This window comes from Spinacia oleracea, chromosome 3 (genome assembly GCF_020520425.1).
Source record: "Spinacia oleracea cultivar Varoflay chromosome 3, BTI_SOV_V1, whole genome shotgun sequence".
NCBI classification, from domain to species: domain Eukaryota; kingdom Viridiplantae; phylum Streptophyta; class Magnoliopsida; order Caryophyllales; family Amaranthaceae; genus Spinacia; species Spinacia oleracea.
This window is the reverse complement of record NC_079489.1, coordinates 134,617,568-134,642,118: the sequence shown is the minus strand read 5'-3', so window position 1 is coordinate 134,642,118 and position 24,551 is coordinate 134,617,568. Positions and strand designations below refer to the sequence as shown.

The 24,551-nt window shown below is 37.5% G+C and overlaps 3 protein-coding genes across 3 annotated transcripts; 2 read left to right on the top strand and 1 right to left on the bottom strand.

Moving 5' to 3' along the window:
• The first annotated feature begins 856 nt into the window (after positions 1-856).
• On the top strand, positions 857-6,279 carry LOC110793580 (ubiquitin carboxyl-terminal hydrolase 3). The gene is made up of 6 exons (XM_021998470.2): positions 857-1,301; positions 2,309-2,425; positions 2,913-3,011; positions 3,367-3,552; positions 3,892-4,073; positions 5,475-6,279. Exons 1-6 carry the CDS (start codon positions 1,185-1,187, stop codon positions 5,878-5,880), a joined length of 1,107 nt encoding a protein of 368 aa, XP_021854162.2. The 5' UTR covers positions 857-1,184; the 3' UTR covers positions 5,881-6,279.
• Positions 6,280-7,607: 1,328 nt separating this feature from the next.
• Positions 7,608-14,322, top strand: LOC110793579 (cyclin-dependent kinase C-1). The gene is made up of 12 exons (XM_056840819.1): positions 7,608-8,028; positions 10,750-10,831; positions 11,020-11,110; positions 11,230-11,268; positions 11,359-11,468; positions 11,571-11,643; positions 11,722-11,839; positions 12,034-12,151; positions 12,732-12,871; positions 12,981-13,038; positions 13,263-13,333; positions 13,512-14,322. Exons 1-12 carry the CDS (start codon positions 7,913-7,915, stop codon positions 13,993-13,995), a joined length of 1,500 nt encoding a protein of 499 aa, XP_056696797.1. The 5' UTR covers positions 7,608-7,912; the 3' UTR covers positions 13,996-14,322.
• A 524-nt stretch (positions 14,323-14,846) lies between these two features.
• On the bottom strand, positions 14,847-20,322 carry LOC110793578 (probable mitochondrial adenine nucleotide transporter BTL3). Its single transcript, XM_021998468.2, has 4 exons — positions 19,726-20,322; positions 17,460-17,763; positions 15,537-16,004; positions 14,847-15,427 (listed from the first exon to the last, which is right to left on the bottom strand). Exons 1-4 carry the CDS (start codon positions 20,148-20,150, stop codon positions 15,356-15,358), a joined length of 1,269 nt encoding a protein of 422 aa, XP_021854160.2. The 5' UTR covers positions 20,151-20,322; the 3' UTR covers positions 14,847-15,355.
• Between the last annotated feature and the right edge of the window lie 4,229 nt (positions 20,323-24,551).

Sequence of the window (24,551 nt, the reverse complement as noted above, 5' to 3'; positions counted from 1 at the left end):
AATGGCCCGAAAAGCCCGGTATTTTAGGCCCGAAATAGCGGTTTTGGGCACAAATTTTGGCCCGAATCTTGGCCCGGCCCGACATACCGGGCTGATTTTTTATGCTCGGGCCCGGACCGCCGTTTGATCAGGTCTAGTCTTTTGTAATAAAATGTATCTTTATTTAACTCTTCTTTTTCTCTCCCTTTTCTCTCTTCATCCTTCAAAACCCTAATTTTATAGGGGTTACCAGCAACCATTAGGTTGATGGTAAGCCCATTTTTTCTTGCTTTTTCTATCTTTTGATTTTATATTCGGAATAATAACTCAATTTTCTCCCTATTGGAGAGTTTTTTGTACCCATTTATTGGGTTTTATCTCTCTCCTTATGAGAGTTTGGGGCCATGTTTTTAATTTCGTAGGAAAACATGATTTATTAATGAAGATTGGTGCGGTGTTACAACAGATGTCAGTCTTACATCTACAATCAATTGAATCGAATTTAATTCAATACCAAAGCTACAACAGATTAAAATACCCCCTCGTTGAAGTCTGTATCAAACAACGATGTGAAAGAGAGTAATCATTGTCATGTCTTATCTACAATTATCATGGTTTTGCCGGATTAGAATTTCGTTTGATCAAAATTATTTTGTATTTGTTAATTTTGATTTATATTGTAGATGTCGTATGACTATTTTATTAATGAACTAATATTTACCTTCAAAAAAAAAAATGTATCTTTATTTATTTTAAAGTAGCAATTATATACTTCGTATTTTAAATTATATATTATTTCATCATATTTACGAAAATGCACTCTTGCCTATTTCGTTGATGTTTGAAGATTATTTCGGAATTTCTCCATCCGCTTAGCTCTAATAAGTGAGGATTAGTCTAACTGAAAAACAGAAGGAAAAAGAAAAAAAGAAAAAGAAAAGAAAAACCTTTGGATTAATGGGATGAGATCTGTAGTCGACACAGGATATTCATCAACGTCACTTGCCCAAAGCAGAGGTCCAAAGAATTCCTCACCATTAAAACAAACCTAAAATTTCAAATTTTGATTTAATTTCAATACCCATTAAATTCAAGCTGTTCCCGGCAATCTTGTTGAAATTCCCACACCCAAACAGGGCACTGAAATTGCAGAGAGATTCTAGAGAGAGAAGTGCGGGTCAATCGTTGAATGAAGAGGTGATGTGATGGGTGCAGCAGGGTCGAAGCTCGAGAAAGCTCTTGGTGAACAATTTCCAGAGGGTGAGCGTTATTTCGGCCTCGAAAACTTTGGCAATACTTGTTATTGTAACAGTGTTCTTCAGGTCTGGATTTTTCTACCCTTGATTTAAATTTCAATTATTTTACGTTTTTAGTTGAAATCCTTTAAATTTCGTGTTTTTATGTTGTGTATATGTTGAATTTTGGATGTGGGTGTCTTGTATGTGTCCCAATCTTAGTGGGATTGTGAAAGATTTGTTTTTTTCATATGGGATTTTGTATGAGAGTTGTAGCTTAATAAAGTGATTGAATTTTGATTGTAAAGAATCAAATTTTGTCGAATTCGGGTATGGAGGAGGATGACTGAAGAAGCACATGAGTGAGGTTTTAGGGTAGAGAGGTGATGGTGGAATACTGGGATGCTGGGTTGATATGAATTTTTAATGTCAAGATCTAATGCAACAATCAGGTTCCTTGACTTTAGTTGCTTCTCAATTTTAGTGGATTAGGGTTAGGGATTTCTTTTGGATCTCTGGGATGTTTATTCCCCAAGTAGCCAATAGGCCCAAATTGAACTTGTAAGATTTTTTATGAGAAAAGATGGATCATGACCAAATTCTAGGCCCTTGCGACTACCTATTTACTGTGAAATGATCATATTAATCATGATATCAAATACTTATTCCGCCCGAATCTAGTTGTTACATTAAGCAAACTCTACCTTATTAAACTCTTGGCTAAGTCTTGAGCGGCCTTTCAACGTGTGTGTTGTAATGTGTCAACTCTTAATAGTTTTGCTGGTGCTTTGGTGGACATCAATCTCAGTTGCATATGGTTGGAAAATTGGTTATCTAGGTCTAATTGTTTCTGAAAGTGATGAATTCCCAACTTAATCCACTTCGGTAATGGTAGCTGTTGGCTAAAGGCAAGTTGTGCAATACTTTGTATGATCTATTTTGTCTTAATGTCTCTATTTTACTGTTCTAATTGAAGGAAACAAATTGGACAATTTCTGATCTTAGCATTATGATAAGTGAGTTTAGATACTGGTTTGGGATGATTTAGAACGATTTCCAGTTTGGTAATATTTTTCTTCACTCGGCATTTGCAGACACTTTATTTTTGCGTTCCATTTCGAGAACAGTTGCTAGAATACTACTCAAATAACAAAAAAGCTGTTGATGCTGAGGAAAATCTCTTGACATGCTTGGCCGATCTCTTTACTCAGGTAAACACTATACACATCTTGAGCTAATTCGTTTGAATGTCACAATGACACTTCCTCCTCCATACAGTTACTGCACTCTTATTTAGTTATTTCTTCTTCTCCACAAATACTTGTATCCTCTTAGTCCGAGAAGTGAAAACTATTAAATTGAGCTGTTCGCTGTTGTCACTTGTCACAACTTTTTGATAAATCGTTCATGAAATGATTGAGCGTAATTTCTGCTGCTTTCAGTATAAAACAGTTTTCGTCAATGCATGAGAAGTTGCTTTTTTGACAAGAAAGTGGTGACAAAATACCAGACATTTTTTTAACTTCCTGGCAAGCAAGCAGACCTGTTTAATGAATCTGCCAATTCAAATTTCCAGAGTTCATGTTTCTTACACTGTCACAACTCAAAAAGAAAAATTCTGTTGCTAGCTGCACTGCATGGTTTTGATTTGCGTATTAGCTTCTGAGAACTGCTAATAATAAACTGTCTGTGTTCTAGATAAGTTCTCAAAAGAAGAAAACAGGAGTCATTGCTCCAAAGCGCTTTGTCCAGAGGTTAAAGAAACAAAATGAGCTTTTTCGCAGCTACATGCATCAGGTACTTTTTTCTCATGTAGATTTTCTCATTTATGCCCTAAATACTGCTTCCTGCAACAGAATCATTATTATCTGCTCCTATTACATGCTGACTATTGAATGAGTTAGCTCCATGTTTGGTTTAGACATGTAGTGGTTTCTGCACAGGCATGTCAGGAGCGTGTTTGGAATCTATCTACTGTTTTTTCTATATAACCTGCCACATTTTTACATTCAACTTGTCATTGAGATCTCCTTTCTTGCTTTAATGTCTATAAAGAAACTTTTCACGCATATTATTGTAATACGAAGTAGTACTTTTTAAAGATCTCTCTCGTATGATAGTCATACTGTTTGATTTTGGTTTATCTGCATAGGATGCCCATGAATTCTTGAACTTTTTGCTGAATGAACTCGTTGACATACTGGAGAAAGAAGCTCAGTCTGCAAAAGATGACCAAGAAACTTTGCCATCTGAAAAAGCTGCAAATGGACCAACGAATACTCAGGTCTACGCCTCTCCGAAGGAACCTTTAGTTACCTGGGTACACAAAAGTTTTCAGGTAAGTTTCTTTAGAACATCGATGGTTTGGAAGATAGTGCAGATTACAACGTTATCTCATGCTATGAATAGCTTTGCATGTTTTTTTACAAGTCAACCAAAAAAAAGCTGTTTTAAAAGTAAGTGAAAAAGTACAGCTAAAGCAGTAAAGTGGGTAAGGAATTCTCTCAATAAGACTACTTAAAATTTTAAAATGACTCTAACTACATTCTCATATTGGTAGTTCTGTATTATTTCTTATGGCTTTCTATAGTCTGTTTTATCTGTCTTTCTACCCTCCTCTTCCTTACAGACTCCTTTGATATTTGTCTGAAAAGGTTTCTCTGACAAATTAAATCAGGGCATTCTTACGAATGAGACAAGGTGCTTGCGTTGCGAGACCGTCACAGCAAGGGATGAAACCTTTTTTGACCTGAGCCTTGATATTGAGCAGAATAGTTCAATTACAAGCTGTCTGAAAAATTTTAGTTCGACTGAAACTTTGAATGCCGAGGACAAATTTTTCTGTGATAAATGCTGCAGGTAATCAATCATTTGTCTTCCGTTTTCTCTATCTCTATCTGTATGCTGAATACTACTTTCAATTTTCAGCTGTATTTTATTTTATTTGAATCTGTCTGGCTCTGAATTTTTTCCCTGAAACTAACTTTCGATGTGTATTTTTGTATTTGGAAAACTGCTAAAGTTGTTGTATCATCTCTACACTAGTGATAACAAGATTTACAATTCTTTTTTTTTTTTTTAAGTTGTTCCACTTTGACTTGGCATGTTTGTCAACGCACTACTTTTGAACCTTAATAGCTTTAATTGTGTAATTGTAACAAATATAAAAATTATATATTTTGAAAATACATCAAGACAAATCTAACTAAGTCCAAAATAGCTATGCTTTTCATTATGTATCAATAGCAAATGATGGTCAAAGTGAAGTGGATAAATAGTGTCAAAATGGAACAACTTCAAAAAAAATGGAGGAAGTATTTGTATTTGGGTAACTGCTAGGGATGTGATATCATCTCTACACCAGTGATTAACAGAATTTCAGATCTGACTATGTATTTGGTAAAACTGGCAAGGTTGGCATAACATCTCTACAATAACGATCACAGAAAGCTTGTCTGATATTTGGATCATTTCTTGCCTAGTCGCCTGCTGGATCTTACTCTTTGAAATAGGTTTTTCATTGAGAAGATAGGAAAAAAAATAGAAGAATTAAATTGTAGTAGTTGGCTAAAATGAAGGTCTATTCCATCCTTGTGCGTGTTGGCTGTGAGAACCCGTTCTGACTATGTGGCTTGAAACCAGTATAAGAGGCTAAAAACTTCCCTCTTCTAGAACGACCTCTGAATGTTGCTCTTTAGTTATGGTAGCATAACTTGAGTACCTATATGGCTATATGTTGTACCTATAAGAACCTGTTCTTTTGGATTTACTTTTCAGTTCACATTACAGGTTAGGGTGTGACTGACTTTTGAAAATAATAATATGCATCTTTAAAAGTCACTTGCATAGCTATACATGGTGGAGTTGTTAATGATGAGAATTGTTGCTTAAGGGGATCAAATTGAACCAAACCACGGAGAACAATTTCAGAATAGTTCTTTTTTTTTTTTCCATTTTATCTCATACAACTACACTATAATCACAATATTACTTCTTAATTTCCTACCATCATACGGAGTAGCCTTTTACCTTAATTTATGGAAGTTTTAGAAGTACAAATTCTTGAAATTCCTTCCATTTAATGGTAAAATTTATATTTTTAAGAGGCGTTTCACTTTTTATATCTTATTGAAGTGTAGTAAATGCTGCCTCCCCAATGTCCCGTGTAAAGAAGAAATTCTGCAAAATAACCATCTAACGCTACGTTTGAGTTTCTATTAATTTTATTAGAAGCTAATCCTTGATAAATGATGGTAACAGTTTGCAGGAAGCGCAGAAGAGGATGAAGATAAAAAGGCCACCACACATCCTAGTTATCCATTTAAAGCGGTTCAAGTACATTGAACAATTGGGTCGATACAAGAAACTATCTTACCGTGTGGTATTCCCTCTTGAATTAAAACTGAGTGATACCGTGGAAGATTCAGATAGAGAATACTCCTTGTTTGCTGTTGTTGTACACGTAGGTAGTGGCCCTAATCATGGGCACTATATTAGCCTTGTCAAAAGTCATAACCACTGGTTATTCTTCGATGATGAGAACGTGGAGATGATTGATGAGTCTGCTGTCCAGACATTTTTCGGATCAGCACAGGAGTATTCTAGTAACACAGACCATGGGTACATTTTGTTTTATGAGTCCCTTGGTCAAAGTAACATCAACTAGGCAGAGTTTTACCCATTTATTAGGAATATTTTTGTCTCAAAATTTTGATATTTTTTCTTTTCAAATCCCTTGTTTCCTCTTCTTTCCTTCAAGCATGTGGGGAGAAGAAGGGTGCCATTGGTTAGGTTGTGGAAATGTGTAACTGCTTAGGTGGTTGGTTAGAGGGCTTTGTACAGGTGGATGTTGGAACATTGAAGATCCTCCGTTGAGGGATAAGAGAAAATAGCAGTGTATATTCATGGTGGAAAATTCTTCCACAAATTTTGTTAACCTCAATTGTTGTGAATGATGTTCTGACATATAAAGTTGTATGAGACTTGTTAGCCAACTTTTCCATTGTAGTTTAAACGATCTTTTGTTTGCTCGACAAATATTAGTAGATTTATCGGATGTTCTGCATATTCATTCTGCTGCTAGAAATTGTTCAGGTTTTCATCACTTGTAATAAGAGTGCTAATTCTGCAAATGTTTCTTAATTGAACAACAATGTTTTAACACTGCAATAATGTTAGTAAAATTTCCCCAAAGAGACACTAGCACAGGTAGATCACAGGAGTAAGCACAAATTTGGCTCAGTTGGGGCACAAATTATTTTCTCAGTATTTTTTTAAAAAATAAAACAATTTTATTTTCCGTTAATAAAAAATAAAGCAATATTTTTTTTATAAAAAAAGTGTTAATTTAATGATATTACAAGCATGATTGCAATACTTTTTAGGTGCTTCAAAATACTATTTTCTCCGTTCCTAAATAGTTGCACCGTTTTGACTTTCACGTTTGCCAATGCATAACTTTGACCATCAATACTTATAATTATGTATTAGTAAAAGTTGTAAAAAGTTTGATATATTTAAAATATATATTAAAACAAACCTAATAATACTTTGTATAATAGTTTTTAGTTTTATTTATTAGTAGAAAATTGAGGTCAAATCAAGACAAGTGAATAGTGTCAAAAGTCAAAATGGTACAACTATTTAGAAACGGAGGAAGTAATACATAAATTTTATTATGACAACAATCGAGTAGCAAAAGGGGTGAAATGAAGGAGGCGTGAGCTAGCTTGGTAAATTTAGTCAATAGTAGGACAAAATAGTCATTTTACATTCACATTTTCAAACCTTTAATTGCAAAAATCTCCTATGTTTAGCTTTTTTAGAATTAATTTTTCACCCCAAAACTCTCTTCCAAATCTCCCCCCTACCAAACACTTTCAATTGGTTTTTCTCAAAAGCCAAAACCTTTAATTTACCTCAAAAATCTCTTTTTCACTCCACGCAAGTGAATCATATTGGTACTAAATTAGTGTATTATTTAGTTATTGATATACCTATATGCTACCAATTAGAGTCACTTGTGTTACTAATACTTACATACTCTGTGTTGGTACTTAAAAGAGATTGTATTTGATATCTTGTGTCTAATTTGATCATAAGCTCCTCGACATTTAAAAGCTTCACTAGATGACTATCCTTTTCCAGTTTAGTTATATTCTGAATTTAGACCTTGCCCAAATTTTACACACCTCTAACTCAACCGCGCATGACATAGGTGGGTTAGGCTGGATTTAGAGGTCATCCCGTCTGTATGCGGGAAAATGTGTACATTAGACCTGATCAATTATAGCCCGATACGCTGCCCCCACCCGATCCAAAAAATACGGGTTTAGGTAGTCTAAAATTATGCACCATTTTTAAAGCAAATCCCAAACCCGACCAAAATATCTCATTTCAACCTGTAAAACCCGCACCGAATTTATATTTTTGGACATATTTTTTGTGTTAAAATTCGATCAGTCCCTAATTTTTACCACCTCTAGTGTATATAAAGTTGAATCATGTAAATCCGACCGCAAAGCGTAATCAAGAAATAATCGTGGATTCCTACTTCGGAGTTGGAGGTGGACGTGAGAGTCTGGTGACAAACCCATTTTAAAACAACAGGGGTTTCGGGAACAACAGAAGAAAGTAGTCAATATTCTGAAAACGAATTTGCAACTCAGAATTCAGAAAGGAGAGCACAATTGTGAAGGATGACAGTTGCAGAGCTTGGACAGTTAAATCTGGAGGAACTTCCGCCATTTCGTGGGGCATCTCGCTCACTTGATTGCTTCCAAAAGTTGGAGCAAATTGGCGAAGGAACTTTTGGGTAAACCTCCACAATTTGCTTATTTATTGAATACCCTCTCTGATTTTATGTTATTTTACGAACTTTGGTTGACATGGGTACTAGGTAAGTTCTTGAATGAAGTTTTAGATCTTTTATGTTAATGGGTTTTATGATTTGTTCATAAAAATAGTTTAGTTTGTATCTGCATCTTTTAAGTTCGAGTCGTATGATTTTTTGTGCTTGAATTTCTTGGTGAATAAGTTATTAATTGAGAAAAAGAACTCATTAATGAAGATGAAGAAAGATTCATCATTTGAAGATCATTATGCTATAACTAATTTCATTGTCATTTCCTCAATTTTTTGGTTGCTATAGGCACAATTATAGTTGGGGTTTGTGGGGCGGGGGGTGAAACTCGGATGTTGATCTTGCTGGTATTAATAATGTGCAATTGAACCGAAAAAATGGGGAAAAGGGGTGTGAATGTCAATTTTAAAATCAATGGGGTTGAAGTTAGATTTTCCGTCTTGTTTATTCTTCACATAACCCAGTCTAATGGATGTTTCTGTCAAAGTAAAAATTAACCCTAAAGCAGTAAAGGGATAGAATTGTTCTAGGAGAAAAAGGGAAGAAAATTAAGGAGGGGGTGGAGAAGTGTATGGTTTGGTATTTTTTTTCATTGGGGTAAAAGGGTGTATTCAGATTCAGAGATTCTGTTGATGATAACAATGACAGAAGTAGAGGCTCGGTCTCAGCTTGGCTCGTTAACAACCTTAGACAGAAGAAAGGCTAAAGGGAGCCTGAGATAGTGCAAGATAAGTGAATTGCGGACACTTTACAATTTGAGGTGCTGATTTATTTAGAGGCTAATGGAATATTAACATCAAGGATAAAGGTCTATAAACATTAGTATTACTCACTAATATCGTAATGGAAACTGGAGATTGTAATGGTGATCAACATATAGGTTGCAGGCTAAGAGAACAAAAGCAACAATAGCTATAACAGAGAGAACAGAAACAACGAGCGCAAGAACAAATAATACTGTTCAAGGCTAATTTCAAGACTAATGCAGCATCTTTTGGAGCTCACCTGTAGTTACAGTGGAATGCAGAAGGTGAATCAGAACAGATGCATGTACGGACAATATTATGTTTTAGAATGTTTTGAAACCCTATGCTCACTCATAATGCCGTAGTCACCATCTTCTATTATGTCATTTAAACATCAAGACACATTAAGGATTAGTTATAGTTATTAGGGGTTAACCTCATTATTAAACACTCTGGTTCTCAACAAGCCCCACTGTCCAGTTTGAACAAATATTCTTTATTCCAAGTCCGTTCTTGCATGCCAACTCCTGCGAGGAACATTTTTTATTTTTTAGCTTGCAATGCAAGTTAACCAGATTAAAGAAGTGAAGAGAAAAGGCATGCAACAGCCACATCCTCCGTTTTTATTGGTTATCTTGAATTCTTTTCTGTTTTCTTTTATGACCCCCCCCCCCCTCTTCCACCCTTATATATTCTTGTTACTTATCTTAAGGTGTCTTTAGGCTCTCTAGAATCTAGATTCGCCAAAATTATAAGTAAGGAGTACGGTATAATAATTTAGCACATTCTACAAATTATTAAAGTGTTTTAGCTTGAAGAATTCTGGTATGTCATATCACTGACAAGGGGATATTACTCAGATTAGTACGCAGGAATCCAGTTAAGGGGTGAAATGAGTGATAATCTTCAACATTCTATATTTATTCCTATATTTTAAAATCCCAACAGGTTTAGCTGAGCGTATGTGGTTATATAGTCTTAACATTATCGATCTTATGCTTGATCAAACTGATGACATATCCGTAGCCTAGAGTACTAAAGCTTATCTCTTTGAAATTTTAAATTCCCCATAAGAGGTAATAGTCACCTTCTTCTCAGGAGGATCAGGGAGATTGTTTTCCAGATTAAACGGCCCTTTGAGAGTGAATAAACTTGAAATATAAGCTCAATATTTGTAAAATTTCCAAATCACAGAGCTGAAAGTTTAGGAATCGCTCAGTATACTTTTTGTGTAGTATTTCTTTCTGACCCTCAGGAGTTAAAGGTACAAAATATTATAGTTGCATCGTCCAAGGTCTAGCTTGTTTTCCATCACGTGTCTTGTCTTGCAACTAATGAGTATCGCAAAGCCATAGCTCATCCAAGTGGACCGCATACGCCTCTCTTATGTTGAAATTTGCAACTTGCAATAAGTAACTGGCTGTTCTCAAATGGGGAAGGCTATGTTTGACCTTTAGTGCTGTGCTTTCAGCTAAACTGATGTGGAGGACAACAATATGGAATAGACAGGAGCTATTTGATAAATATCATTTCCTTTTCTATACAGTAAAATTCTCAAAGGTCGTGCCTTGGCGTGATAGTCAAGTGTCTACTTGCTATTCGCTAGGTCATGGGTTCGAATTTTGGAAACAACCTTTTTAATAAAATAAGGGTAAGGTTGTGTACATTTGGACCTTTCCCAGATCCGTGCTAAATAGTGGGAGCCTTGTGAACTGGGTACGGCCTTCCATACAGTAAATATCTCACTGCTAAACTGGACAAATTCTCTAAGAAAAGTTTCTAGGAAGGGATGGTTTGAGAAGCTCAGAGCATTTGTGAATAATTCACCTTGAAAGCTGTTTTTATCCTCTGTCCTCGGTGTGTAAATGTTGATAAGTTGAAAATGCTGCTGTCTAGTTTTCTGATTTACATTTGGTTTGATTGGCAGACAGGTATACATGGCCAAAGAAGTCATGACTGGGGAAGTTGTTGCTTTGAAAAAAATAAAAACAGAGCATTCAAAAGAGGGGGTATATTCTTGTCTATTTTTATTTTCCTGTAATGAGCTCTTTCACTTGCAAACTGCTTTAAGATTTTTGTGTGTTTAAATGTAGAGAGGATGGTGTAGTTTACCGGTATTAGTTGTCAAGAAGACTTATAATTTTGGGCATGTATGAATATTTACTCATTTCTAATTTTGATGTCAATTTTGTTGCAGTTTCCTATTAGTGCAATAAGGGAGATCAAAGTTTTGAAAAGGTTGCATCATGAAAACGTTGTTAGTTTAAAAGAGGTTGTGATTTCTCAAGGTATCTCATCTTTGGCTTGTCATGTCTTACTTTGCAAATCAGTATCCGCTGTTTTGATGTACTCCATATTTGTATATGATGGTTTAACTCATACTTCTGAAAAATTTGGATTTTCCCAGAGGGAATTAATGAACTAGCTGCAACCAAGGAGAGTTTAGGTAAAATATCTCACTGGTTGTTTTTTGTGTGGTCACAATGACATGTATTGTATGTGACATGGCTATGAATTTTATCTATCACATTTTCAGACAATAATAAGTACAATGGTGGTGTCTACTTGGTGTTCGAGTACATGGACCATGACTTGACAGGTCTCTCAGATCGTCCTGGCCTGAGGTTTACTGTTCCTCAGATTAAGGTATGTATAAACTCTAAATTCACTGTTTCTTGAATCTCGCAACATTTTGGATCATTCTTGTTTGCAATAAAACTTTTTTTTAATTTATCATTTTTATCTCAGTGCTATATGAAGCAGTTGCTCACTGGGCTCCATTACTGTCATGCCAATGAAGTGCTTCATCGGGATATCAAAGGTAAGTACCATATTCATATGAGTCTGATAATCCCCTTCTCCAACATTTTGAGTTTATTGGTTTATTTTTTTCTTGCAGGGGCTAATGTTCTACTAAATAATAATGGAAGCTTGAAGCTTGCTGATTTTGGGCTTTCTTGCTCTTCTCATCGCCGAACACAAAATTTTACGAATCGTGTAATCACATTGCCCTATAGGTAATTTCTGCTATCTGAATTCTGAATTAAAGTACTCTTAACCATGATGACTCTAACTTCTGTGATTCACTGAAGGAAAGGAAGGAATAAAAAGTTGAGCTGTCGATGATACCTGTGCAGTTAAATACTGTGCTTCTTTCCCAGATATGCTTCCTATCTCATTTAGTTAATTCTAGTTGATATTGTTTGAATAGACCTCCTGAGTTGCTGCTTGGAGCCACAAATTATGGTCCAGCTGTTGACATATGGTCTGCTGGTTGTATCTTTGCCGAGCTTTTGCATGGAAAACCCATCATGTCTGGAAGAAATGAGGTCAGAGTTACTGCATACATTCTCTTTGGTATGGTTCATATTTGTGGCTTGAATCGCTTGACATCCAGAGATGGGTTGTCACTCATTTTGTAATGCGACCTTGATTTTTCATCTTTGCTCAGCCTTTGCTGGAAAAACTAATCACGTCTCATAGGCAAGTAATGATCTGCATTTTTTTGTGATGTTCTATGAGACTGTAAATAAAGTAGGGTTCACATGGTTCCAAGAACCCCCCCCCCCCCCCCCCCCCACACACACACAAAAAGGATATTAGTGGTGAATGGTCGCGAACTCGTGATTGCACTATTTTTAATGTTACTGTAGAAGTTATGTATCCTAGGATCTCTTTGGACCACAAAATATGCATTATACAGTCTACCTTGATACGTGATCATACTTTAAGAAAATGAACTTCAATAAAATTTTGGTTTTGCTGAATGCATTGTTCTAATAGAAACTTGTGATTAGTGGAGTACGTCATCTATCTTTGCAGATAGTTCATGGTGTTGCTTTTTCTGTTTTTCCTTTATGCGCCTCTACGCATCTCATCTCTATGAATTTCTTGTGTTACATGTAATAGCCGGAGCAACTACACAAAATATTTGAGCTTTGTGGAAGTCCTGACGAAGTTAATTGGCCTGGTGCTTCCGAGATCCGTTGGTATAACAACTTTAAGCCAGCAAGGCCCATGCGTCGACGTTTACGGGAGGTTTTAAGACAGTACGTTACCTTTTGTCTAATATTACCATTTCATTACCCTCACCTACTCTATTATGTTCTTTACTGCAGAGTGCTAAATTTCATTTCATATTCCGCCTTCTTATAACAGTTTTGACTCTCATGCTCTTGATTTACTGGACAAAATGCTGATCCTTGATCCATCTAAGGTACATGCTTATTTCAATCACTCTTTGTTTTTTTTTTGGGGGGGGGGGGGGGGGGGGGGGTTCCTTTTTTTCTCAGGTATTACAGAAAGGGTGTCCTTTGATTGGAATTTCCATTTCTTTCTTTTAGTGCTTTGTAATAAGGAACTGTGTTTCGTTGATTGGGACTTGTAATTTCTTTTTTTTAATGCTTTTGTAACAAGGAATTTTGTTTTATTTGTCTACAGAGGATATCTGCCAACGATGCACTTGCTGCTGAATATTTCCAGATGGAGCCGTTACCTTGTGATCCAAAGAGGTGCCTTGCTTTTTAGATTAGGGTCATTTACTGTGCTAATATGCTGCAAATGAGTGTCAGTTTTCATGCCATGTAGAACAGCTATACTCCCTGTTTGATTTCCTATATCATGCTATTAAGTGATATTATTCAAACAATAGTTGTGATGAGTTCATTGAATAAATTTTTGATGGTGCAGCTTACCCAAATACGAAGCATCCCACGAGTTCCAAACGAAGAAGAAGAGGCAGATGCAGCGGTCGAATGAGGAAACTGCGAAAAGGCAGAACTTGTGTTACCCACCGCCTCATGCTCGTCTTCCTCCTATTCAACACAAACCACAACTCCTGCAAGAGCACAACCATTCAGTGAACAACCAATTGCAACAACCATTTCCTACTTTACCTAGCAACCTGTATAGTGAACCTCTTGTTGATGTTGGATTGCCAAATAGGTATCATTCCAATGGAAATCTGACACCTGGATATAACCAGACCCATGGGGTCCAGGCTCAAGCTGGTGTTACTTCTATTGGGCCATATCCTCCTCACGGACGGGCTGGTAGTAATATGACTAATCGGTCTACAACTCCGAGTTATGTAGCTGGACCACCAGGGTTCTCACACAGAGGTTCGAATCCAATAGCTAGTAATCGAAATCAACAATATGGCTGGCAACAATGAGGATATACCAGTTTTTGCAGCTTTGATTGGTATAAGATACAGAGAACTAAATCAAAGAGGCAAAAGAGGGTAGTAATTTCCTTATGGCTCAACTTTGTGAGCTAGACTGCGAAGAAGTGCGGTCTCTCACTTGTACAGATGGGAGTCTCAAGGTGCATATGTGTGTTTCTTGTCTTTTCTTTTGTAAGTGTAATCTTAGTTTTTTCACGTGTTTTATCTTTCTTCCGCGCCAAGCTAAATCTTAGATTTTGTTTGTAATATTTTCCTTGTAATAGTAGCTTCAGTAAAATGATGGTGTTGTAATTGACATGAAGAAGCTTTCTTATACTCCATATTGTATTACTTTAAAGGACGTGGTAACTTGGTAAGTGAGTAAGCTTCCATACTTTTCGAAGGAATTAGGTCATTTCTCATTGAAAGACTTGTGGATCTCCACTGATGTGCAACAAATGGTGCAAATTTGACTTGGATTAATCTTGCATTTCTGCAGTTGAAATAAACACTCCTATTTGGTAGTTACAGAATGGAAAAATTGTTCCCATTAAATTATGAAGCCTTACCTTTAAGAGGGTAAATGTATAATTTGAGTTTTGAGCTCTATATCAAGGGAGTTGCAGGAGTGCAAGCAAGCAACCTCCCACTTTGCACTCCATCCATATTTTAATATGGGTTACAATTTGACTGATACGGGGTTTATTAAAATAAAATAGAAGTGGGGTTGTGAGTTACTCCGTATTATTTATTGTATGAAATTGATGATAAGTGGATTAGTTATTTTGAAAAAAGCGGATGTGAGTAAGTGTGAGACAATAGGAGGAAGAAAAAAGAGGATGTGACAGTGGAGACCATGACACACCAAAAATAGAAAGTGTAACTCATATTCAAATACAGCCGTTTTTAGAAAATGTACTCATTTTAAAATACAGGGAGTACTAAAAAATACAGTAAGAAATATGAAGCCACAAATTTCGTGGAAATTGATCAACCATACTGTGCTTGAAGCTTTCATGCCAGCTTTAATCCGACCAAACAAGAGGGTACCTGGTGAACAAGCCGCCAACCGACTTGTACTGCAAAACATACAATTACATATTTGTTTAGAGCAATAAAACGAGGATGACTTGATTCTCAAATGATTACAATTACAAGTTACATTTCTTTGGTCTGATGAAAGAGCTGGATCACAAACAGTCAGCTCTTACGACCAAATGGCTTTACATCTAATGTTAGCTGAAGTGTTGACTAAAAACCTATTGGTAGAATGCTCATGTTTACTCCTTTCCACGAGCACCGTACTTCATCAAACTGATGCGAAAAATAAAACTCAACTACACGGTGTTAATCGTTCTTTTCCTGCAATCTATGAATCCACTTTGAGAGCTATCTTCATAAACTCATACACAAAGTAGCTAATGGCAGCAGATGGTAAAACCTGGACAAGTTACAGCATAAAAGTCAGCTCTTTCAGTTTGCACAATGTAAAAAATCTGAACACATTTCTTCTTTTTCCAATCTTTATCCTGGTTCAAACAATGAATTACCTGTAACAAGCTTGGAATCAATCCAGCATACAGAGCTGGGACACCTCCTTGCTCTACTATCTTGAGACAAGTTGTCAGAGCATTCAACTTTGTTTCCCGCACCTGCATTTGAAGCTGTCTTCTAACAACCTCAAACGGGTAAGTAGCAGCTTCAGAACAAGCCCCAGCTATCGCCCCATAAAGTAATGTTCTAACAGTACCCAGTTCCAGCTGATCCAGAGCATTTAAGTCTCCTACTTGCTGTTTCATGTTTTCTATTCTTTTCTTCCCTTCTGGTGAATGCAAATAGGCTGTTTTCAAAATATCATAAACACCATAAAATACTGCACCACCAGGAGCCATTGCTACAAGTGACGGCACTAATCCCTTATAAAGAGAAAAGAACCCTTCAGTTTGGATCATATGGCGGCAAGTCCCAATGACGCCGCCCAGAGCTTCACCACCTGGAGCTACCATAATAGTCCTGATCTGAAACAAAGAAAATGTACATGTAATTTGCAGTTGGGGAAGGGAGTATATCGTTTCTGAAATACCACAAAAGGAGATATTATGAAGGTTTTTATTTAAAGAAACAAGTTTGTCAGGACAGGTTTTATGTTTGAGTGAATATTATAATTTTATTCTAGTAGACGAGGGTTTCTAGTTTAGCCTATAAAAAGGCCTAGATAGAAAATAAGAGGGAAAATGCAATTGGTGAAAGGAATTATCAAAAGGGTTGTTGTGTTATTTTGAAGGGATAATAATGAAGTACAATATTATTTGAGGGGAGAAAATATAAAATTTCCTCACAAACATTTGTCTCTTTTATTATTGTTGTTTTAGTTCTAACACTTCGCACGGTTACATCTCTTCTTTACCTAATTTGCTTCCAAAGTAAGCCTTATTCACTGCTTGATGGTAGGAATCCAGAATGTGAACCAGGATTTTTTTTCTTTTTGGGGATGGGGGTGTTGGGTGGGGGGAGGATTTCTCTCCATTTGGGGGGGGGGGGGGGGGGGGTACAGTAGGATTTGAAGGGATGAAAAGACGAAGTCTCTGGCAGGTCTCTTTCGATAACATCCTTCTAGACCCTGAAACCTTCAGAATAGTCCAAGAGTAAAATCGGATGAAACTTGGTTTAAGACTGGACCAGTTTTCTACATATCTTTTTTACTCCAACTAACCAGCAGACTTTAGTCCAGAGGGAGCGAAGGATTCTGATAGTTTATACTCAACAAGGAACCTGATTCAATCATCATATCACATGGAGGGAAAGCAAACTAAACTACTTCACAGCTTTAGATGTACGGCACTCAGAATCAGGACCTATAACTCCAATACTCCTGTACTGTTTACGAATAATTTCCTAATGACTTTTTTCCCAAGAGTGCAGAGAGGGCAGAATTGGAACCAGCTTTTCTAGACCTAAAATCTCACCTTCGGCAATATCTATACTGTGAATTATTGTGGTTATGCAGGGACAGAAGACATTCCGAAAACAAAACCCCTCTTTCATGAAAGCAACTTTAAGAATCCATCATCAACTATTACATGGCATCATATTTGTATTCCAATATTTCAAGAGGTTGAGCCCCTGAATCTGTAATTGATCCTTTGGAAACTATTAGGAGGTAGCAGCTCACTACTTCAAGTGCATGCACACACCAGACGACCCACTACAGTCAACATTGGCACTGACAGTCACAGATAGGGAAATTACCACTGGCTTGTGTTCTTAAGCTAAGTTCAGAGTTTCAAAAGCATTCTACCTCTCCACCAACATAGTTGTTGCTATCTTATATTAAGAGGAAGAGATTCAAGATGAAGCATGGAGTTTTCTTCCAGACAAAATATACAGTTTTTGGTGAAATCAGTAGCAGATAGCTAGACATTTCAGACATGGACCTAGTTAAGCAAATTAAACTTTCGGTTTTTACCACATACAGTGTCCAGGGGTAGGCAGAGTAAGGTAGCAGTAATACCAGCGGCAGCACCAGCAACAAATCTCTCAAAATTTGCAGCTTCCTCACTTCGAGATAACTTGCAAAGATAACTCCTATATGTATCATAAGCATAAAAATTAATCGCCTTAAAAGGAGCCGTTCGAAGGATGTTGACAAAATTTCCTTTCCAAAAGCCTTTGATTCCTTGAGTAGTTGCTATAGTTTGGACGAGCTCAAACAAATTCTTCTGCTCACCACGAACTATATACTCCAACTTTAGTCTTTCGAGAGGGGCAACAAAGGTCCTGGTACAAAATAACACATTATCCATAGATGAGTTTACTCCATTCACAAAGTGTCAGCTAGACGACTTTTCCTTATGTGTAGCTATAGTAATTCATTTTAGGTATCAAACATTAAAAATAAAATTAAGCTTTCAATGTGCAACACACCCTTAATCCCAATATAAACTTCCTATTTTCCCTTTTGATCCCAAATCATGTTTCCGGTACTTCTATAGTAGGGTATTTATTTTTACCAAGTAAATGTGGGGGATATTTTCCTTGAATAAACCTACACGGTCCATACCCACCCACCCTTTTCTTCTCTCTACCTCGCTTGTGATTGTTTTCTCGCAAGATGCCACCAAATGACCCAGTTTAAAGGTTCAAAGATTGTGCTTTAATCTCCGTATCAAAAGCCTATGGGAAGTTTACACAGGAACAAGAGCATTATTGTTTTGGCATTGGGTTGCAAAAATAACATATATTTGTGAATGGAAGTCTTTCCCTCAAGTAACACTCTATTGTAAAGGCAGTATTTGTGAATGGAAGTCTTTCCCTCAAGTTACACTCTATTGTAAAGCGAATCCACATTATTTTTCAGGTTTGTATACTATGTATACATAGATTCACAAACAATTCATAGACTATATCACTCTATGAAGTCCAGAACTGTTGCCAATGTAACTTCATATTTTTTTTTTCAATGTCTTAATCTACTCCTTTTTTTAGGGATAAAGTGGTAAAGCTTGCAAAACTAGGCTAATCTCCGGGGGGGAGGACCATTTTGCTCACCTTAAAGATGGTAGATCCAGCACAAACATTATAAAGATCAAACCAAAATGTGACTGAATGGCTGTGGTGCTTTTTGGTTGGGCAAAAAATCAGGAGCTTCTTTAGTCTCTATGTAATAGTGACTGGTTAGTGGTGAGTGAATTCCTAGTCCATCTCAATTCTCAAATCAAAGAATGCAACTATCCATTTCCCACAGAACGTTTCAAAATCTCAAACGCTCGCAATACACAATTCTCTGCTACTCCCTCCGTATTTATTTAAGAGATACACTTGATCGGGCACGGGTATTAAGAAGAAGAACTTAATGAAATAAAATAATAAAGCAAGTGGGTTTAGGTAGATATTTTAATAATTAAACAAGTGGGGATCATGCATGTTATTTTGGAGGGTGGGAGGTGGGGTGGGTTTATGAAATTATTTGTTTAATAGGATGATGGGTCATAAGGTAAATTAGATGTATTGTTTAATTAGATGGTGGGGTTGTTAAGTTACTAAAAATAGCAAGTGTATCTCTTAAGTAAATACGGTCGGAAAAGGCAAGTGTATCCCTTAAATAAATACAGAGGGAGTACTTTGTTCCTTGAAGCTTTCCTACCCTAATACCCTCTGGCAACTTTGCAAGGCTAGAGCCACAATAAAGCATTGTTTGGTTGATCACTCTTCAATATTAAGTTTGACAAAACCTAATAAGTTTTTTTCCAGAGCAATATCTTTACTAGATTATATACTTCATTATTTTTTAATTAGTCTAACAACAAGATGGCTATCAATCTATCACCAAAATTATCAAGATCTCTTTCCCTTCAAAACCATTACCTCAATAGAAAGCTAATACAAATGACCAGATTTCCAATATCAACCTCATCAAAGCTACTCCCTTTGTCCAAAACAGCAATTTATAGTTCCGAATATAGAGACATAATTGTTTTTTAACACTAAAATTGCAGCTTTGACTAAACTTGGGAACAGAAAGATTCAAAGTTTTACTTTTGTTTTTTTGTGGGAAAATAGAGTTATTCATTCAGAATCATGCAACTTAAATATGGTGATACAAAGGTGCAACGCTAGGACTTCCTCGTCTCCTCCGCCAGTCAACCTTAATTGCGGAGTTCATTAGTTTTGCTACGATCGCAAGATTCGCAACTATAAAACCTAGTAAATTAAAAATTTAAAGGAGAAATAGAAACAAACCTTGAAATCATGGCAGCAACAGCGCCAGCCCACAGATGTTTGGTGGTATTGAAAGCACCAGAACTTTTCAACTTAACCTCCTCCTTAGTTTCTTCAAGCAGTTCAGAAACCCTAAAAATATCGGAATTCCGATCCCCGTTTTGCCCCAAGGATTGAGAGGAATCCCCGGAAAATCCATCGTCGGAATCAGCAGTATCTTTGACCGACAAGCTGACAGACAAGAAGTCCGGAAAACGGTGACGAATTTCCGAATCAACGACGTGTCGTTGGCGGCCGTGAGTTTGCAAGGAGAGAGAAATTGAAGGGAGTGTGGAGAAGTTGTTGGATGAAATGTGTAAGAGAAAGGAAGTGGGTGATTTGACGAAGAAGGTTGAGTTTGTGATTTTGAAGAATTCCAGTTCGTTGAACACCTCTAATTCTGACATTGCAGATCGATTTGCAGAGAAAAGTTGGGGGAAGAAGAAGAGGGTAGTGACGCAAACACAACAGTGGCGGTTTTAGGTGTAAAGCATAAAAAATGGTGAAAGCTTGTGTTAGTGACTAATGAGTTTGAGAGCATGTAAATGATGCTGACATCTAACGGAATATTATTTTGGAAATGTGATTTTTTTTTTTTCTCACTTGCTTAAAGAAACGAGAAGCACAAGGGAAAATGGAGAAATTGCCCTATTGGAGCTTTTTTTTTTTTTGAAAATGGAAACCTTCAATAAAATTAAACCAAGTCATGGCCTTAAGCCTATTACAGTTTTTCAAATAAAGTTCAATACAATAACTAGGAGGAGTGGGAAAATGTTATACACTGACTTCATCTTTAAGGGTCCTTGCCTTCTTAACCATACAATCTGTCGTCTTGTTCAATTGTCTTGATATATGGTTGAAGTTAACCTTTTGAAAGTACGGGTATAACTCCCTACATTGAGAAATGAGATCAATATATATATCATTATCAAAAACTTCCCCTAAGAGTCGTTGTATTGCATTTTTACAATCAGAGAAAACCACAATTTTATCATGACCCCCTTGCATAGCACATTTCATCCCTTCCAATTAATACCGCATTGAGCTTGGCCTGTAAAGTGTTAATAACATAAACAGGTTTTTGAAACCCATTTACCCAATCCCCTTGGTCTGTGCAAATGAAGCCTGTAATACCAGAGATACAATTTTGCTGGATGAAGGAAGCATCCACAAAAACATGTGCACGCGCTGGGTATTTTTTGTTGTCTGTCGCTAATTCTGGTTGGTGGGTTTATGTAGGGCAAGGCGAGGCGCTGTAAGCTCCCAAGCCAAGGTGATGGCTCAGTTGATCAGAATGGGGTGGGTCTTGGTGTGAAGTTGCTTTGAAAATAAGATTATTTCTTTGTTTCCATAGTTCGAAGCACACAAAAGGGAAGATAGTTTTCCAGCTCAAGCCATCTTGCTGGGTATTGCAATGAGAATTTGCATACACCCAAGTGTCAATATCCCCCATTGTAAGAGATTGGTGGGTATCAAGTGAGTCCCACACAACTCTTGCAATTTGACAGTCTCTGAGAATATGAATGGAGTCTTCGATTTGGATAGGGCATATGGGGCAAGTTGGGGGTGTCTGTGATAGTGCGAAGATGCAGCAGTTTTCTATGGGGCAGCCTATCCCACCAGGTGAGCCAGAGGAAGAAGGCGTGCTTAGGAGGTATTTTCAGTTTCCATAACCACCCAATATTGGGGTGGTTTGGGTTAAAGGATGCATGTTTGTAAGCAAGGGACATTGAGAATTTCCCATTGATAGCAAAGAGAGAGATTGGCGTGTCTGGGTTGGTTGGGTTCAAAGGTGGAAAGTTCATGATACAATGTAAACACATGGGTGGGCAACTCACACCCCAGTTTATCAAAATCCCACTCCCTATTGGTTATACAGTGGCTAAGTTTAAGATTCTCATCCTCCTCTGAAATTGGTCCATGCACAAGGCTACGTAGAGTCCCACTCCCAATCCAGTTATCATGCCAAAGAGAGATCCTCTCCCCACTTCCAATGCGCCACATACTCGTTGACGACAGAAAGTTCCCCCCACTACCTACATTCTTCTAGATTGGTGAGCCTTTTTTAAAACTAGTAACATAGTTGTTGTGGATGTATTTTGATCAAATGCACTGAACAGATAGGTTGAGTGATCCTTGGGCTAGTTTCCACCCCAACTTGGTAATGGAAATCATATTCAACACTTTATGGCTCCGAATCCCTAACCCCCCTTGCTCTTTTGGTCGAAAGGTGATGTGCTTGCCTACTGGGTGGAGTTTGTTTCTTCCCTCCTCATTCACTCCCCACAAAAAATTGTTGCATATTTTATCAAGGTCATTGGTTGTGCTTGGTGGTAGGAGGTTGTTTGCATATGATAGTTCGGGATAGTGTTTAGTGTTGAACGGATGAGCACAAGGCGCCCTGCCTTCGACAGGAATTTTGATTTCCACTTTGCTAACCTATTTCTCACCTTACCCACAATGAATTGGAGGTCTTTTCTCTTTGGCTTTTTATGGGAGATGGGGATACCTTGGTACAGACCCAAGTCTTAATTTTCTTTAACACCTAAAGTATCCTGGAAGAGGAGTTTGATATCACATGCAGTGTTCTGGGAGAAAGTTAGACGACTTTTTTCGGTGTTTATTCTTTGGCCAGAGATGGAGCAAAAGTGGTCAAGTGTATCTCGGACTGAGAAGGCTATTTTCTCATCAACCCTCCCAAACAAAAGCAGGTCATCCGCAAATAAGAGGTGGGAGATGGGTACTTTTTCCGGTCCAACCCAAAAGGGGGTCCACTCTTTTTCATCACAAGCTTGGGAAATACTAGAAGATAAGGCTTCCAAACAGATATTGAACAAATATGGGGACAACGGGTCGCCTTGTCTAAGTCATCTTGTGTGGGTAAAGGAGGTTGTTTTTCGGCCATTAATGAGTATGGAAGAGGAAGTATGTGTGATACATTCCATGATTATGGTTATGGTTTGCGTGTCGAGGCCAATGGTAATGAGACACTCCCTCACGAATCCCCATTCTAACCGGTCATAAGCTTTCTCAAGGTCGACCTTTAGAGCAAACCACCCCCATTTCCCTATCTTCTTATGCATCGAGTGAAAAATTTCTGTAGCCACAACAATATTAACATCCGGCCCTCTTCCCTTTATAAAGCTGTTTTGATTATGCGAAATCAGATTAGGGAGGTGTGGTTTTAGCCTAATAACCAGAATTTTCATGACCATTTTGTACACCGTGTTACAAAGGCTAATGGGTCAGAAGTGTTTGACAAGGGTTGGGTGGTCTTGTTTTGGAATGAGACATATTAGGGCTTGGCAGACATCAACTGGGATAGTACCTCTAAAAAACCAATCCTGTATCTGATGACAAAGCTCCTCTCCAACAATTTTCCATTGGTGTTGAAAGAAAACAGGGTGAAAGCCATCCGGCCCGGGGGCTTTAAGAGGTTGCATAGAAAATAGGGCATCCCTAATCTCTCTATCTGAAGGCACGAACCCCAGCTTCATGGTTGGGTTGGAATTGGAAAAAATTGGGTCTATGGGTGGTTTTTCAGTGGTGTACAATGAGGTGAAGAAGCTGGTAATCAGGTCTGCACTTTGAGCTTGGTTAGAAAAGGTTTCTCCCACAGTGTTCTGAAGACTCCTAATACGGTTACTTCTCCTACCAATGATGACATATTTATGAAAAAAGGATGTGTTTCTTTCACCTTGTGACATCCAGTTGGCTCTACTTTTCATTAGCCAGAGGTATTCTTCCTGGTCTAGGATTTGCAGCAGTTCAGATTGAAGTTCCTGCTCTAGGTTAAAGTGGAATATGGATGATGGTTTTCTTTGAAGATAAGTTTGGGTTTCGTTTAGCCTAGCTAGGACTCGTTTCTTCCGTGCATAAACATTCCCGAATTCATTTAAATTCCAGTGCTGGAATTCCTTCCCCATAGAAGTCAGTTTGGAGGTAAGGTTTGCATATTGTCTCTCCCATGCCCCCCTCACCACATCAGGAAAGGATGGTTCTTTTAACCACATGGGTTCGAAGCGAAAGGGCTTGTCGCCTATTGGGGATATAAGGTTATCAAGGCTTAACAAACGGGGGCAGTGATCCGATGTTATTCGAGGGAGGTGGCGAAGGTTTGCATTTGGAAAAGCTCCTACCCAATCTTGTATTTCCCAAGCACGGTCAAGTCTCTCGAGAATCGGTTTTATTCTCCTTCTATTAGTCCATATGAATTTCGGGCCTTCGAAACCTAGGTCGATTAAATTGCAAGAGTTCATAGTGTCTGCATATAATTGACTACGAACCCTAATAATTGGGTTTCCTCCCAGTTTTTCTGATTGATTAATAACATCATTAAAGTCTCCAATAGTAACCTAGGGGATATCAATCGTATCAGAAATTTGTACAAAATTCTCCCACAAACTTTTCCTTATCATGAAAGTAGTATTGGCATATATAGTAGAAAGGAAAAAATATTTAGAGGTGTCAATTACCACCACAAGACTATGGACTCCTTGAGCATTCTCCTTGATGATATGAACATTAACCCTGACTGGGTTCCACATCAAGAGAATACGACCAGCATTTCCGATTGATGCCACCAAGTGCTAAGAGCTATACGGGAGGTCACGAACAGTATTTTATGTGTTCGCACGACAACATTTAGTTTCAGCTATCATAATGATATCCGGGTGGTGTTGGTTGATGAGCATTTTCAGGTTGGTTTTGAAGGATGGGTGTAGACACCTAAATCGTGTCTCCCCTAATGGGATGATGACGATACTATCATCCTTGCTAGGTGGTTGGTCCAACTCCGTGCGAAAGTC